This window comes from Parasteatoda tepidariorum, chromosome 2 (genome assembly GCF_982258835.1).
Source record: "Parasteatoda tepidariorum strain Cologne lab strain chromosome 2, Ptep-v5.0, whole genome shotgun sequence".
In the NCBI taxonomy this organism is placed as follows: Eukaryota; Metazoa; Arthropoda; class Arachnida; order Araneae; family Theridiidae; genus Parasteatoda; species Parasteatoda tepidariorum.
The window spans coordinates 76171980-76191070 of NC_141756.1; the positions used below are offsets into that span (position 1 = coordinate 76171980).

Genomic DNA, 19091 nt, shown 5'->3' on the forward strand with positions numbered 1-19091 from the left:
CTCCAGGCATCAGCATTCCAGTAGCGATAAGGAACAGATTTTTGATGAAGGAATCCTTCAGAACGGAGTTAGGCGATTTCTTCCGGGTGTCTAGGATGGGAAGTGCGATTCACAATCGACAACTTTTTAATCTCAGGAGTCCAATGAAGTTTTTTCTTCAATCCAAGGGGGTGAAAAACTCATTTCTCGACGAAGTAGCAGTCACGTTAGGCCTAGTTCGCAATATTATAGTTTCATCCGCGAAGCCACAATCCTGTGCGGCTTGTAATACCGGTGGATCCCCACCGATATTTTTTAGTTACTTAGTAATCAAAGCAGCATGATTAATGAGTCCATGCTGTGTATAATCGTTTTTATTTAGTAGCGATGGTGAAATCATACATCTCAGCCCCCTCCAATCTGGAGATGGGGGGAGACACATATCCCGTCTAAGCTGACGGATTTTATTTAAGCATGATAAACAACAAAAAGCACGCGCAAAAACATTGCTCCTGCGTTATATGGGATGATTAAAAGTTGTGAAGAGGCCAGTCATTATTGCCTTTTTCTGTATTCTTACGCCTCATCAAAATTATTTATTACTCATAGCAAATCGTTTAATCTTTCCTTATATGGAAGTGAAGGATCTTAAAATAACTTCTCCTTCGAAGTATAAATCTAATTATTATTCATTGGCATGTTTTTAGCCTTGAAGTCCCAAAATAGAATTTCTACCCTTATCCTTTACCAAAGATATTTTATGAAAACGAATGAAGTTTTAATGCTTTTATTAATACAAAAGTATTTAATTTTTGTATTATATATATATATATATATATATAATAAAGCCTATGCTCTTTGCCCCAAATGACAGAAAACGCTTGGCTTTGACTGAGGTCTGTTTCGGGATTTTTCTGGAAAGAATGAGTTTCTTCTTCCCGACTCACGTTATCAGCTTTCTAAATGTTAAATGATTTTTAGATATGATCTTACACCATCTAAGTTTATTCGAAGCTATTAACATCAACAAACCCATAATTAAATTTTTTTTTAACAAAAATGGTTTTGGGGAGCATAATAGAACGAAATATAATTCATTGTTTCTCTCGGAAATTCAATTCGCCAAGGGAGTGAGTATTTAGGATTGTGTTGAACCTCAAATTTCAGAAGAAAAAAAAACTTTAATGTGCCACTTGGAGGGCATAAAAGAAATCTGTTGTAACCGGTTGAGCAATATAACGAATTCAGTACAAAATATTAAAAAAAATTATAACGACATTCAGAAGTCTCTAATTAAACTAGCATTAACAATTACTCTAAATTTTATTGAACCTTTCATTCAATTGTTTCTTTTGATTAAATTGCAGGAAGGGTAGCAAATGTTTTACTTCAAGAAACTCCTAAATAGAATATTATTCAACTCCAAGAGACTCACTTTGTTTTATGATATAGATTGTTTATAGGCATTGATGTTTCGTGGTATTTCATGGCATAGATGTTTTGTAATATAGATTGATTTAGTCTTTCTTGAGATAATTTAATTTAATAGAAAATATTAATCACCACACTTCTTCGTAGGAAGAAACACAAGTTTTTCTGGAGTTTAGAGCAGGAGAAAATAATTATGTGATTGTTTATAATTCTTGCAAGAGACATAAACAAGAGTGATATGTCTGAATGTAGGACATAAATGGGGGACAATGTATAAAATAAGAAATTTAATTTAAACTATTTCTTCCCAGCATCTGTATTGCATGAAAAGATAAATGCACTTTTATGAAACATATCAGTATGAAAGAATTTTCCTGCATTTAAGCTTGACATAAATCAATATTACTTACATTTTACTTTCAGCATAACTTCATCACTCCTTCCTTCTCCTTCTGTATTGACAGCTATGCATTGATAACTTCCTCTATGTTCTTTTCGAACTCTTTGAAGAACTAAGGAATGGTTGGACACAATGATGCCAGCAGTTGTATTCCCGTAAAGGGGGTATCCCTCGAAACGCCATTTCACTTCATTCACCCATGGATTGGCTTTGACGTTGCATTCGAAAAAGACGTCCGTCCCTTCCTTTATGGCGTCTGCTTGAATATTCGCTCCAAGAAAAAGCTTCAACTCTGGCACAACTGCAAAAATTTTAGATCAAATCTTATTCATCTATTTTATTTATCTGAAAGTGCGTCTGAAATAAATTTGGTTCTGAATGCATTTTGCTGTGTTGTAAAAATCTTGAAATACATAAAAGTTTGACGGGTAAAAAGCTTTATATGATTTATTATATTACTATTCCTTATCAATGTAATAAATATTCTATCGTTTTTTTTATAAGTATGCAATAAAATGCTTGAATCTATTTCTAAAAATATAAGAAATATTTATCCAAAATTACATTAATTAGGTTTTTTAATTGTCGTAATATAATAGACAAGTTTGTACAAGTGTTGCTGCGGTAAAGCGAATCTACAGATGTCTAAGGAAAGATTCATATTTTTTCCAGTGGACTTAAGAAGTTTTGAGGTTCACTGATAAAAAGAAAAATCATGTCATGAAATTTCTGGTTACTGAATTACCAGAAGAAACACTACAGACTTTTTCTCTAAAAAAGCAGTTTAGAAAGTTTTCATAACAGAATCACAAGCGTGGTTTACGGTATATGTCTGCACAAGTGACGTCAAAGGATTTGAAGATAATTGTGACCAAGAAAAGTATATTTGCCGTGTCAAAGCGAATTATGGAATGAGTCGGTGTTGTCGTGTAGTGCTGCCATCTGTCTACGAGTTTGAGAACTGCATTTTAACGTAGCTTTTAACGTAGCTGCTTTTTAAACGTAGTCATCAATGATGTGGAAATGACGTCCATTAGTTGTCCACTGGGATGGAATCGACATCGTATTCATTGATGCTGAATTTCAGCGAGTTTGTGATATATGGGAATATTTACGACACTCCTAAAACGACATTGTGCATTCTTATACACGATGTCTTGCTTTTAACTGACCGCAATTTGGCAAACAATATTGGAAGCTTTAGTGTGGCTCCGAACCACGTGCTGGTTGTTCGTCCGGTTGTCCCGGGCACCTCTGAAGAGACTGAAAAAACTCTAAAAGAGTACATTGATCCAGCAGCGCTTGCTATTGGCGTCAGAAACATAAGACCAATCAAGGAAGGCGGGATTGTAGTTCGAATGGTTTCCAAGAAAGACGTGAAGAAAGTCCACGAGGAAATCGTAGACCAGGGTCAAACTGAAGTGCTCATTGCCGATAAAGAAATTTCCAAGAGTCATACTCCTTAACGTTGAGAATAAAATGGAAGAAGAAGAGCTAAAGCAGAAGCTAAGCGACCAAAATAACGAAATGGTATACGGCAAATTTGAAATCTGCTTTCCCATAAAATCCCTAAATGGTACCAATTGGGTAATCCAAACTGACCCGAGTGTTTTTAAGAACATAATGAGAAAAGGAATACTAAAACTTGGAAAATCCCTTCCGGGCTTGTCCCTTCGGAGGCCGAAGGGACAAGCCTGAGACGTCGGGGACAAGCTCTCATATTTCCCCTTATTTTGTCTGTCCTTAACATCAGACTCCCCTCTGTCACGTGTGCTCTCTCTCTTGGTGATTCTGACGTAGAAAGAAAGGCGTCATGTGACTGTTCGAGGAACAAGCTCTGTTCGTCGAACGACAGTGTTGCTTTTGTCGGGCGTGACTCGGGGCCATGAAACCTTGTGTCCATGCTCCGCCGGGTCCACCGTACGATTCGAGGGTTCTCCAACGATGGTTTTCAGTCTTCCCGGATGCCTCCTTCTGAGGCGGGTCATGTGACTGTTCAGATGAGTTCTATGTTCTGATAAATCCAAGATTAGAATTCGCAATGGAGGAAAATTTAAAGTTTATGGAGCGTAGAGATTAGTGGCACAATATTTTTGCTCCATTGAATCATTTTTGACAAGACTTTACTAGATTAAAAATTAATTTAAATTCCAATTTTCTAATATGTATAAACTGTGATTTACATTTTTGCAAAATTAAAAAATTATCAAATTCAATTTAATTCTTGTAAAGTTTTTAAAACGGTAAGAATGCACTTCTGGTAAAGTTTACAACAATTTAAATCAGTAGTGTTCGGGAAAATCTGAAGTTATTTTGTAGCAGATCTGTTTAATTTTTTCATTAATTTATCGATATCGAAGTGTACGAAAAATGCGTATAAATTTTGAAATAGCATAGATTTCACAGTAGTACTGCATCTTTGAAAATCATGTGTATCTTGTATTTGAGTATCTGATATTTTATTTTATAACAGTCGTTGAATAACCGACCCAATTTGGGGTTTAAGACTGCTAATGTTCAACTCCGTAGCCTTGTAATTTTGAACCCAATCCAGAAGACAAGAGAAGTTCTGGATCAAGTATTGGTAGAAATTAGTGAACGAATTTTTGATGGAACTAATCTGTATTTGCGATATAGGAAGAGTAAAACCACGAAAACCTCCCATCGTTAGCCCGACAACAAGGGAAATCCAACCTATCCGTTTACCACAGAGGGTACTTTTACGCCAGCACTGTGTTTGATTTGGAATTCGTATCCACCAGCCATTGCTACAATTCGAACTCGGTTCACCTCATAGGCAGGCGAACGCTCTATTCTCTGAGCCACCAAAATGTATACAAGAAATGATTTTAAACATGCTATGGAGTCGAAAAGTAAATTAAAAATTTTGAATAAAAAGAAAGCTTGTTCATCTAATTTTAAAAAAAATCAATTCACTTTTTTAAGCTGCTTGATTTCATTTAAACATTACACCTACGGTGATAAAATTAACAATATGACAAACTCAACTCTTTGGCAAAGTTCAAAAAATAATTTCTAAGAAGCTTGTGAAGAATTATATATGCTTTACAAAAAAAATCAGGAATTCGCATGTACAATATCTAGAACGTTGCCAAATTGAAAAAAAATTACATTCTAAAAAATCGCTTGTATTGAATACATTCGACTTATTTGTTGGAATACATTTACGCTGCAGCTGGTGAATATTGTAAACAATTGCTTCAGTAAGAATTTTAAAGATTCAAATTATGTTTATTCTTTTAACGTTGGGTACAGTACTCAAGATGAAGACATTTTTTTACATTGGTACATAGTAATAACTTTCTGACCGTTTACTTGGATATCCAAGGAAAAAAGTTTAATAATTATAGCTTTGCTTTTTGGAGGGATTTTTCTAGTATTTTGCCGTATTGTAGCGTCAACTGAAGTTTTTTTCACTGTAAAGACAGTGCTATACACTGTTGCAAGTTAAGAAAAAACCATTATCCAATCGAGAAAGCCTGTTTGCATATAAGTGCCGAATGAATGTCAAACTCCCAGCACAAACGTATTTCAACATCGTTAAGTCTTGAAAACATGCTGCAGAGCCTCCTTTTTGCCTGCTTCCTTATTAACAACAATAATCAACTAACGAGTAATGATAATTAATGAAAATGATAACGAAAAATAATGGCAAAAATGCGTCTTTCTGTTCTCATTTAAAGAAACTGATGAAAGAATAATAAGTATTGCTTCTTGCAGACGATTTTCTTAGACAGCGAAACAAAAGTAAAAATTCTTCATCTCTTACTTGATTTGTTAAGAGAATGTCAGCATAAGGCGCGCCATTTTTAGTGGTCCAATTAAATCCAATGCAACGTCATATAGATGTTTCTTTTTCAAGAACGAATGTTCTCCTTCGTTACTGAAATAGATCACCAAGTCTGGAATTCAAATAAGACTATGAAACTATAACCATTTCTTATTAATAATTTCGTAAAAGATGGCAGGAATTAAATTTCGGACTGACATATTTTTGAAAAGCTCTTATATTGTTTTGAAAGCATATTTGTATAATTTGATAACGAAATAAAATGGAATTACATGCAGTCGCAGATGATTACTTAAATCCTATACAGCAATGGTCATTTCTCAACTTGCAACGGGTATAGTTTCTGGGATACAAATTCCGTTGTGCTATTTCTCCCCTTATAAAGAAACGAAACCAGTTACGTAATGACATATTCTCCGGCCAATAAGCATACTTTTGTTTTTACCTTTTCCCAGATATATCAAACTATCTTAAAAACTATGCTTCTAATGTTCCACAACCAAGTAGTATTTTAATCTAAATTTCTTTGTCTTATTATCCATGAAATGAACAAATTTTTCATATGTTTCACTGTAAAAGCAATATAATCGAATTTTAAAAGTTTCGTTTGTTATAAAATACAAATTAGAATTTTCCACAAATATTTAATACTTCTTCGATAGAAGATTACAATTGTCGTTTTAAGCTCATGTCTCGGAGAAATCTGAAAAGACTTATAGATACAGAGTGACAGTTATAGGAGCCGGTGAGCAACAGCGAGGGGAAAAAAATGGAAAAATTGATATTCAGCAGGAAAAATGAAGAACTTAAAAGAAATCAATTTATATAGTAAATAAAACTGCTATTCCAAAATGTGATGAAATAACCAGTGATGAATTAGCAATCATACGTATAAGGATCCCTTTTTACATATTTTCCATTAAAACAGCACAGTTAAATACCATATTTTAAGATTTTTGACTGTAAATTCTCGGCATCAATTTTCTTCCCTTGAAATAATATAGAGATACGGAAGGTAGCAAATTTCCCTCTCATTTCGATCTCCAATTACATGGTTTCATTATGAGGACAGAAATTATCCGGCATTAAGTGCTCTACTTTGCCACTTCTACCGTTTTAACAAAAATTCGAAAATGGAGTTGGAATTTTCCTTGAGACTCTTTTAATCTTTACTAAATGTTCCTTCGTATTGATCTATCAATTTTTGATCGGTATTCAAAAATACCCGTACTTTTAACTGCCGTATTATTTCAAATGTTTTTGTCTAACTGATGGTTGTGCTGGCGGTGATGAACTGTGTTCAGTATGTTAAAATAATATTATACACTTTTCTTTAATTGACGCTGAGACGTTGGTAACTCATGTTTGATTCATTTAATCAAATGGTTTATTTCATGGTGCATAAAAATAAACTATTTTTCTGTTTGAAGTAAGCATCATATGAATTTCTTATTTGAAATGCGTCAGTCATTACTTTTATTAATTGATAAAAGCTTCACTGCAGCTGATTCTTTTGAGAGAAAATTTCTGTAAAATAATTTAAGTGAGTTCAAACTATTTTTGTAGCATACTTAAAAGATTGTTTAGTACCAGATGCATTTATACTATCTTATATAAAAGCATTGATTTAAGTACTGCCAAAAGCAGTGAGTAATGCTATTGGAATTTGATCATTGTCTAATAAAATTCGACCTATTGCGTTCCATAAAAAGTAAGTTTTGCATATTGTTTAATAAATATGCAACAATTCTAACTTAAAGTATTTTGAAATTATTAAATTACGATCTTCGTTTATTTTTTTTAAAAAATAGATCAACATCGCATTAAAAATTCTAAAAGTAAAAAATAACAACGAAAAATATTGCAAAAATTCGACTTTTACAAAAAGGAAAAAAATATTATTTAAATATGTGCTACAATGACGAAAAGAAATACTATGCAATGTAGCATAACATACTTATTCATTTGCATTTTAAACGCTACCAAAAAAGGAACATCAGTCATTTTCTCATAAGATTTCAACAAAATTTAATCACATTTCTCTAACTATTTCTGTAAGATTATTTTGGCAAATAAAGCATTCTAACAAGTATAAAATGGAAGAAAAAAAGGTACTTACAATAAACAGTCAATGTCCATCCGTCTTCAATCGCACTGTTAGACAATGAAGGGTTCTGAGCCCTGCAGGATAGAATTTTCCCATTGTCTTCAGCTTTCGGTAGAAAGTTGAGTGATGTGGAAGTAAGATTATCCGAAAACGTTTCCTTCCCCGCTTGAATACGTTTATTGTCCAACCACCAGGTTAGTTGGGCCCTGGGGCGGGCACCTGAGCTCTCACAGAATAGTTGAATTTTTCGTCCTGCTGAGAAAGGCCTCTGGATACTTGTTATCCGGACATCCAGGGGTTTTACTGCAAAAGCAGAAAAAAAAGGAGATTTCAGTCGTTAAAATTTTTAAAAAATGTCTTGTTATTGGTTTATATCCTAAGGTAAAGGAATTCTGAAAATGCCTTATTATGCGGTTTCGTTAAAATATGTTATTTTAAAATAATTTGCTTGAATTCGTTTTTTTTACCGATCAGATTTTTGAAAGAAAAAAAAAACAATTTAAATTATTATTAATATGAAAATAGTGGATTGACTAATTCCTATATGTTCCTTTTTCATGCATTTAATAAGTAGCTTTAAATTTTATCTTCAATTGCTTACCGGAACATAGTGCTTATTAGAAGGACTTAAAAAATATTTTTTTTTCTTTTGTTGAAACATTGTTGTTCATAGACATCATAACGGAATATTGAGGGCCGTGATAGCCTGGTCGGTAGGGCGCTGGGCCCAAGAGTTCGTGTGCTCGAACCCCGTCGACCGAAGACTCCCTGTGAAGTAAATGGCTACTGATGCACATTAAATCTGTCGAGTCGCTAAGTCCTCCGTGTTCGCATAACAAATCAGAACCTTTGGGGATACTGAATTGGAGATTAATCGTTCTCTGAATCAGGTCAAAATTACGATCTGTGGATGAATGAATGGATGTATGAATGGGTTCGTCCTATAACCGGGTGTGACGTATGAGTGTGACGGAAGTCGAATTCTTGGTCATAGATGGCGTCACTGGAAAGTAAGAGCAATTGCGCCCCTCTGCCTTAACAGGCATACGAAGAGAAAGAGGGAACGGAATATTAGACGTTAAAACTTATTCATAGGTTCAACTTGAACATAGACATTTATCGTGTTTATAGGTTTTATAACTTGCTCATATGCTTAAATCTGTACGTGATATTATAATAATGATATTTTTTATTTATTCATTTATTTACTTTTTTTGGAGAAATAGTCAAATTTAGTACTTTAGTTTAAGTTTATCTGCGAAATAAATATCAATTTAATCTTATTTGCAGATAGTATAACTTAGTCATCTATGTTATGAAATCGTAATAACTGCATTTTTAAATTTTTAAATTACATTAAAATTTTAAAATATTTTTGTCGCACAGTTTTTAAAACATATTTGCCTTCATCAGAACATTTTTTAAAGAGGGGAGGGAGGAAATCGAATTTATCGTAGAAAAACATTGTTATTTGTGGTTAAATGTTAGTTAGCATTTTTAAACATTGCAGATATTGTAATTCTTTTATTTTGTTCACATATCTTGATGATTATTATACAGCTTTAAAAATCTTCATAAATGTACACAAATATATTTAAAAATTATTTTTCTTCTTTAATACCTTAAAAGAAGCAATAGAATATTTAATGCTAAATTTTATGAGGAGAAATCTTTTCCATAAAACCTTTATTATTTAACGATAATATTTTATAACACGCTCATAGACATTCCTTATTTTCTTTCTTCTGCATATTTCTTTTAAATCATACAAAAATAAATAAATTGATTTTACGTGAATGGAACGACCTTCTATTAATTTTACTTAGTTTCTAATAAGCATATCTCTGTACCAGGCATTAACTATTAATACAAACAAAACTTATAATACTTAGGAATTTTTATTTATTTTTGAAATTTAATAAAAACTGATCTGTAACTAAAAATTATACTTATGTTAAATAACACCAGTGAATATATTAATAACATGAATATTATTTTTCTAGCATCTTTTAAGCTCAAGTTGAAATCTTAACTTATATTATAATCTGTTATCATAAAAACTGCACTTCATCTTTCAAATAACTTTTTACAATTTATATAGTTGCATTTACTTATACATCCTCATACTTAAGCTGCAATAGTAATTCGCATAAGCAGAAATGTGGTTTTTTAAACTTAGTCTAACCAATTTATTAAATTAACGAAACAATTACGTCATTTAAATAAAAAAAAATCATTTCTATACCAATACTTATCAAAATGATTTATGTTAATCTCCAAACGATATCTGCATATTTTACATCACTCGAAGGTAGATCTTATGACTACTATATTAAGTTGTGTGATTATTTAAATTTAGTTAAATTTCCAATGAAAACATTTGAAAAGTTCAAAATTACTTGGAGAAGTAAATATTGATTTTTTTAAATAAAATATTAAAAGTTCTAGTTTGAAATTTGACTTCCCTCTATTTTAACGTTAATATTTTTGTTTTGCTAGATGATGGAATGATTGCTATTAAAAAGAAAAAAAATATGCGAAAATAAAACGAAAAACACGCAACACTATTTTTTAACGGATATTAAATTAAGGAAAACTGGCAATATGGCTAAAAATTTATTTTTTATTATAAAAAAGTGCGGTATTTAATGAAATTATTTTGATAGTCATATTATAATTTTTGAGGTGCAAGTGAATCAAGAATTATTCCTGGAAAAAAAAACGAAAAAAGCCAAACTTTCTTGAATTTTTCTTTTCATAAACTGTCAAGCAGAATGAAATTGCTTTAAACAGTTTGCCTTTCAGAAATTCTATCTAGATTGAAGAAAGTTCTGTAGAATATTTTTGTTTTAACAGCTTTAATCTTCTTCTTTTTTTATTTTTTTTTTCATCTGCCATTTTCGAAGGAAATTGCCGCAAGCACGCGTCGGCAATGTCATTTCCTACCATTTTTCTTCCTTTGATGCTCTTGACTCAAAAAGACAATGTTGAAAAGAGCTCAATTTTGACAGCTTTTCATTTTTCAGTCATACCATGAGGAAAAAAAAATAGGCTATTCACAAAATTTAAAAATATATACAGATTTTTAACTTTGTAAAGTATATACTGATTTTTAATCTTAATTTAATTCACGATTAGATTTTTTTTTTATTCTTAAGGTTTCTTCTTAACTTAATGAGAAGAAGAAAATAAAATTATTTATCATACGTTTACATATGCAGTGAAAATTAAAAAAAGCTACTTAAGATAAGCTGCGACGACAATAAGATTATTCTGGTTAAATAATCTCATCTCTAAAACAATATCATAAAATTTCGTAGTGACGGTTATCAATTTCAGTTAAACTTTCTATGATATACAGTTCTCTAACTGGACTCTTTATATTTTAAAGTAATGTCTTATTTTGACTTTAAAGATCTGGCTATAGCTACAGTCCAATGGGGTCCATCATAAGTTTATTGACCTTGGGATTTGGGGTGCAGGAGCAGATTTTCCGTTTGCGTCGGCATGAAAACGATTTTTGATGTCACTTTTGACAAGTGTTCTAAATATATTAATGGTGGCGATTACATAACACCTTTGACTATCACTTTAGCAAACATAAGAAAGTATAAAAATAAGTTTTGAATAACTAATAAAACGTGAGCTAGATAATTAGATATTGGAGCAGATATTTGATTATCTTCTTAACCATGGAATGTTGCAGTTATGGTTTAAAATCTTGCCAAATAGTCGTAGTTATACTACATTTCGATACGAAATTAAAATAACATCTAAAAATTCTAAGTTAAATTAGTGTTTACTTACAATTGATATCTATAGTGATAGATGCTGTAACTGGCACTGTCAAATTTGTATTTGCAGCTTGACAGGAATACGTCATCATCAGATCGTTTCGATGAAGTTTTGGCAAAGCAAGCTCATTTCTAACATAACCTTGACTTGTCTGAGAATAACTATCATCTACCAAAACTGATTCTCTCCACCATGTGACGATTGGGTGTGGGATACCTGTAAGGAAGAAAATAAAGATTTATTTCAATCGTATTTTATTACAGTTTAAAGCTAATATAATCACTCTATATATATTTTTCTCATACGGTACCATAAGCACGGATATTTTTCGATTAATTGGTAAAACCATAGTTATTATTCATTCTGTTAGATTGTATTAAGTAATAATTTAATTAGTGTTGAATGGTGAATTTATTATTATTATTATTAGAATTAGAATTAGTGAATTAGAATAGTTATATTAGAATTAGTGTATTTATTTAGATTCACTTTGTTAAGTTATCTTAAGCAATAATGTATGCAGTGTTGAATAGTTAGAAATCAATTACGTTTTAATTTAGAATAATGCTGTATTTTTGCAGGAATTAAAACTTAGTTAAGAAGTAATTACTTAGATTTCTCCTTGCTATTGTGCCGGAAACTGTCATACAAATGATTGGTGATGCAGCTTGTCTTTTTCCACTTAGAATATTTAAAGACAGTTATGTTGTTCCTTCGGCTAAGATAATATTAAACTTTCTATATCATACTATGAAAGGTGACGAAGCTGATTACAAACGTTGGCCAGCACATAATAAATTTGAATATTTCAAGAAACTATGTAAATAACTTCACATTAGAATATGAGGAAATTATAAAACGTCATTTTAATGCTAAACGTTTCGGGTGTATATAAATATGCCATCATGTATCTCGAGACAATGTGCGACATTATATAATACGCATCATTATAATTACACGTTGACTGCTTCTAAATGACTTCTTTCATTTTCTGTATCTAACTAAGGTAATCCAGACAATGATGGTGGGATAGGGAAGAAAGGGGCATACAGGATGCGAATTACCATACATTTTCCTATGGATGCTCCGAGGTGATGTGTGCATGCTTATGTATACGTGTAAGATATCTCCTCCGTTATGCCTCTTGCTTTCTGCTCGTTAATCACCTAACCAGTTTAAAGAATCTGTATTGTTCTTGTGAAGAATGCAGGCCCTCTAATGATTCAATATTAACTATATTTTGGCCCTTTTTAATTTAAAAAAAAACAGTCTAAGAATTATTAAAAAAAATTGTTACATTGTCAAAATTATATTTACCTAAAACATAAAATCTAAAAAAAAAATAGTTTGAATCGTTTTTCATTTATATTTAAAAAAGTAACAATAATTGATTTCGCAAACTTAAGAAATTTCATTTTACTTAAATCTAAATAACCGCAAATGAATGCAAATTTGAAAAATTATTGTTTAGAAATGAGCTGTGTTTGGAAGATTTTATCTTTAACGCAGAAAAAGACACCGGTGTTTCCAGCAGTATTTCATAAACATAATTATTAAAGTGCTGAATGAAATACTTTTTACTTTGAGCTAAATCATCACAAGATAATGAAAGAAGTATGAAAAATATGTTGAATAAAAATATCGAATAACATATTCGGATTTTTGGATATGATTTACTTGAATAAAGCGTCGTGGTGAGAGTTTGTCGAACCTGATTGGCTGACTCTCGCGCAACTTTGTGTTTGCAAGTATCCAATAGGAAATGTATAACGCATTATTTGAAAAACCGTGTGCTAAGTTTCACAGAATTTTATGTCTTATGATCAAATGAAATTAACACTATCAAAACACTTTATGATTTACAATTTTAAGCAATTCTCCGGAAATGGATCAATGAACGTTACTTCTGTGCAACAAAATACCGTCCATATTTTGTTGCATGGATATAACTTTTATTATCGATGACTATTAATTAACACACTTAACTTCAAAAGAATACGTGTGATGCAATAAATACTAATTTAAGAGTAAATACGTTGATTGGAGAGATAAGATTTTGTATTGGATCAATTTAAATATTTACTTTTAAAATAAAACTTCATGAAAATGGCTGTTTTATCTTCCGTAACTGTTTTAATGAAAGAACTGATCAACCTCGTGATTTTTATCAATAAATGAAGCTTGAAAGAGAATTTTATTTTTATATTTTGCGATATCTCTACAGCAGTGTTTCCCAAACTGTGGTACGCGTACCCCAAGGGGTACGGGAACAGCTTAGCGGGGGTACGCGTTATGAAAAATATCTTAAAATAAAAGAAAATTTCAAAAAATTTCACTCAAAAACAAAGCTAGCCATGAAAATTTACGATTAAGTATTTTTCTATTGGCTATCTTTTGCAGAGTTAACAGTTAATAAATAACAACTAGTGGTGTCATTTAGTTCGATTTTGTGATTTTTAACTTTTGTTCAATTTTTGATAGTAAAAAATACTTAAATTTTTTTATTAGTGGTACACAGCGTAACGAAAAATTTAGAAAGGGTACACAAAAGTCTAAGTTTGGGAAACACTGCTCTACAGGGAGCGGAAATTTACCCTTAGTTAATTTTATCCCATTCGACTGCTGATTCGATTCCTGAGCTACCATGAGCCTTGGTAGCTCAGGATTGGAGCGTGGAGCCTCAACTCCAAGGTTCGATTCCCAGTGATGGCTGGTCGAGACAAATTCCGCACCCGTCTCTCACAGACCTCAGTGCATAAAATATTTTCAGAGGTAGACAGATCATAGGTTAGAATTCCCTGGCCGTTAGGCTAACCGTAGAAGGTTTTCGAGGATTTCCCCTTTATTTGACGCAAATGCGGATTAGTTCCCTCAAAAAGTCCTCTACGAAGGCAAATTTCCCCCAATACTCGATTCTGGAGTTTCCTTGTCTTCTGGATTGGGTTTAAAAACACAAGGCTGCGAATTTAAACCATTGTTGTTGTAAATTCAAAATTGAGTCAGCTGTTTAAAGACAGTCATAAAATAAAATGGAGAGTTTATAAAAAAAATCGTTCTTTACTTTGATGAAAAAAATCTAAATTGTGGTAAAGCTGCTTGAAATAAACTTTTTTAAGCAAAAATAGAACAAAAATTAAAATTTCTAATATCTCTTTTTAAAGTGTCCTACTTATTTTAAAATGTACCTCTTAAGATATACACTAACTTTCTATCATAACATATAAAAACAATACATTACAATAAATTAGAGCAGATACAAATATACTTTAATAACAATATATAACAATAATATATATAACAATAATATATATAACAATAATATATATAACAATAATATATATAACAATTTATGTATCCAAACAAAGACTGTGTCTCTTATTGGAGAAATTTTATACCCTTAGACAGAGGACGGGAAGCTTTAATAAATTAAATTTTTCCAAATTTCTATTTTGATAAATAGTTTTTATGGCGAATGCGGAGTTAAATATAATTTTATTATCACCTCATGAAACTTTCGAGGCAAGATTAATGCCAAACTTTTAATCAAATCCTGGCTTAAAATTTATTGTTCAATTTATTTCCTTCGCCGTAAAAGTTTCGATCGAATAACTCGATTTCTGCACGTAACGACATCTACGACACTGTGAACGCCACTTTCTAAAGGAGATGACACCCCCAATTCTCATGGTTTTGGAGAAAGAGCATTGTGTTTGGAAGACATCCAAAGAGTATCTAATAAACGAAATTAAATTCTCACGCAAGGCATGGATGGAATTGGAAGATCGAAAGCATTTTATGCATAATTAAATTGACGAAAATGTTCCGTGATTAACGGATGCATCGAGTGATATTTCTAATTTGTATATTTTCAATTTTATTGAGTTTATTTTAGAATATATTTAAGTGGGGATGTAAAACCGCAATTATTTTTTTTTTGGTGTTATTAAATGTTTTAAATGGTAACAGCTTTAGTATATAATAAACAAGGATTATTCTATTCGAGTTCTTTTTTTTTCTATATAAAGGATAAAAACTATTTTTAAGAGACGGTATTAATCAAATTAAGTTCTCACGCAAGGCATGGATGGAATTGGGATATTGAAAATGTTTTATGAATTATTAAATTGACGAAAATGTTCCGTGTTAAATGGATGCATTGAGTGATATTTCTGACTAGTACATTTTCGATTTTATTAAATTTACTTTAGAATATATTTAAGTAGTGAAGTAAAAACGCAATTTTTTTTATTTGGGGTTATAAAATGTTTTAATTGGTGCGAAAATTACAATTATGTGTCATTTAAGGTTATCGTAATTACCGAAATTTTCATCTTTTAAAAAATTTCGTAAACTTCGAAATAAATGTTAATACGGTAATGCAAGGTCGTAACTATATTGAAGATGACCAATCACAAATAACGTGTCTGGTGACAATGGTAGACTTCACCCATTTTTAAAAACAGACACAAAATTATTAGAGTTTGTTTGGGAAGTGATGCTGCATGATTTCTGGTAGCTTCATGGTCCAGCTTTCATAAAATGTTTTATCGATATCAGCGAAAGTTTAATCTAAGTATGCGATTTAAGGTTATCATGATTACCAAAATTTTTATCTTTTTAAAAGTTTTGTAAACTTTGAAATAAATGATAATCCAGTAGTGCAAGATCGGGACTATATTTAAGATGACGAATCACAAAGAAAACGTGTCCGGTGACAATGGTAGGCAGCATACATTTTTAGCAATAGGTAAGAAATTATGATTTCTGGTATCTTCATGGTCTTGCACTCATAGAACGTTTGATCCATATCAGCGAAAATGCGCTAACTCTAAGCCCATATTTAATTTTAATCTTTATGTACTATTGGGTCGCCAAGAAAGTAACGTTTGCTTTTAATGCGAAATAAAAGTCGATTTATTTTTCTCAGCAAAAATCGAAATTTAAGTAGTCAAATCAATCATTCATCCTGTTTCATGATTACTTGCCATCTTTCTGGTATCTTTATTTATGGTCCTGCCCTCAGAAAAAATGTGATTAGTATCAGCTTAAATTTCAACTAAGTGTGATTTGAGGTCATCAAAATTATCGAAATTTTTCTCTTTTGCAAATCGAAGTTTTCACCACTACAGTAATTTAATTTTTATCGAAATTTTTACCGCGACAATGGTAGGTATCACACATTGTTAGCAACAAGTTCAGAAATATTAGATCTTGTTTGGGAAGTGAAGTCGCATCCCACATATAGCCTAACACATATAATGGTTTTAAGGAAGATTCTTTAAAGGACAGACTTTCTGAATTCGGTTGGACTAGAAAAAATTTATGGCCTAAGAAAATATCTTAAGTCAAGCCCAATAAAAAGAAAAACAAAAGTGTTACTCTATAAATGTCTTATACGATCAGTGCTTACATACGCATGTGAGACCTGGACAAAAACCCATGGAGATGAAAATATGCTAGCTAGTTTTGAGAGAAAAATACTGCGAAGCATTTTTGGTGGAATAAGTAAAAACGGTGCCTGGTTTAGAAGATCAAACACGGAACTTTACAAAGCTTATAAAGAACCTGATGTCATTAAATTTATCAAAATTCAAAAGATTAAATGGGTTGGCCACATTATAAGAATGGAGGATAGCAGGACAACCAAAAAAGTTTTCTGTGCCAGGCCAACAGGTACAAGAAAAAGAGGACGACCAAATCTAAGATTTTTAGACTGTCTTGAAAAGGACCTACAAATTTTAAAGATAATTAACTGGAAAACCTTGGCTAAAGGAGGAATGTCTTGGCATAGGCTTGTTGAGAAGGCCAAGGCCCATCCTGGGCTGTCGTGCCAATGAGAAGAAGAAGAAGAAAAAGTTAATTAAAAGTTTCACTGCAATTTACTTAAAACTAGACAAAGATTTACGTTTGAAATACTTGTTTCAGTCCATGGCTTATATATATTTTGGAAAAATCTGTGGCATATTCGTCTATTTTATTTATACGTTAATCCGATATATATATATATATATATATATATATATATATATATATATATATATATATATATATATATATATATATATATATATATTGGCCTGGCAATTAAGCAACTTCAAAAAAATTTTGTAATTACTCCCATAGACAAAGCTAACAATAATTATGCTATATTCTGTAAAAAATTCTATGCTGAACTTTTAAATACGGAATTAAAAAATAGTAAAAATTTTGAACTTAGTAATTTCAATAATAATATTGTCATTAAAAAAATTTTAGCTTTTTACAAGAGATTAAAAATTAAAATTAGCAATATACAATTTCCTTACTTAATTATCAGTCCTAAATTTCATAAAATTCCAGTAAAATTTAGAACTATCACATGTGGGTCTAATACTTATTTAACTAAACCTGGCACCCTTTTCTCTAACTACTTAAATAAGATTATTAACTATATTACTAAAGAAGGTTTCTCTTGGATTGTCACTAATAATCAACCGATTTTAGATTTCATTAAACATAATAAAATTAATTCTATTGCGACTTTTGATTTCCAGGATCTTTTCAATAGCATTCCCCTTTCTAAACTAAAAGATGTCCTTTTGAATTATTACCATGATTTTAAAAATATCCTTTGTTGCGATTTTGATTATTGGGAAATTCTGATTAATCTTTGTCTTTTTAATAATTATCTTTACAATGGTAGGGATATTTTTCTTCAAATTAATGGAATACCACAGGGATCTAATTATTCATCTCTCTTAGCTAACTTATTTTTGCATTATTATGAAAAAAATTTTACTCTTAGTATTAAATTTGTTTTTAGATATATTGATGACTTAATTATCTTTAATTTCCTAGATTTTACTGTTTTATTGAGTGATATATACCCTGAGGAATTAATCTTACTTCGTAATCATGATGATAACATTAATTTCAATTTTTTGGATTTGGGTATTATGAAAGTTGAAAATATCTGCTTTGTTGATTTATACGATAAAAGAAATGATTTTAATTTTAATATTAATAAACTAGTTACTTGGAATTCTAATGTTTCTAGGAGTATCTATTTAAATACCACTTTTAATGAAATGAATAGAATTAAAAGAATATGTAGTAATATTTATTTATCCAAAAAACAAATCGATAAACTCTTTCAAAATCTGATAAAAAACAATGGATACCCAACTAATGTAATAAAATTTTATATAAAATCATTGAATTAATCGTATATTTTGGTGGATATATTTATTAAACATTTTTTTGTTAATTTTTATGATTTTCCCATGTGCAAATCCATTTCAGGTAAATCCATTGCCAAAATTATTTCTTTGTTAATTTGTATAATTTTTCCATGTGCAAATCCATTTCGGGCAAATCCGTGGTTAGAATTATTTACTAAAAATTCCCTTACTAAATAATTTTCTTTGTTAATCTATACAGTTTTTCCATGTGCAAATCCATTACGGGCAAATCCGTGGATAAAATTGTTTGCTAAAAATTTCTTTATTAATTTATACAATTTTCCATGTGCAAATCCATTTCGGGCAAATCCGTGTCAAAATTATCTATTGAAAGAATTTTTTCTTCGA

The 19091-nt window shown here is 30.9% G+C and overlaps 1 protein-coding gene across 5 annotated transcripts in view; it reads right to left on the bottom strand.

Annotated features, from left to right (window-relative positions):
• The window catches only part of LOC107437455 (neural cell adhesion molecule 1-A), a 425122-nt gene that overhangs the window by 26036 nt on the left and 379995 nt on the right, over window positions 1-19091 (bottom strand). For all 5 annotated transcript variants that reach the window (XM_087157544.1, XM_071177694.2, XM_071177696.2 and 2 more), the window contains 3 exons: window positions 11536-11739; window positions 7741-8031; window positions 1821-2111 (listed from right to left, as the gene is read on the bottom strand). In XM_087157544.1, coding sequence (XP_087013670.1) covers window positions 1821-2111; window positions 7741-8031; window positions 11536-11739 — 786 coding nt within the window. The remainder of the gene's footprint in view (window positions 1-1820; window positions 2112-7740; window positions 8032-11535; window positions 11740-19091) is intronic.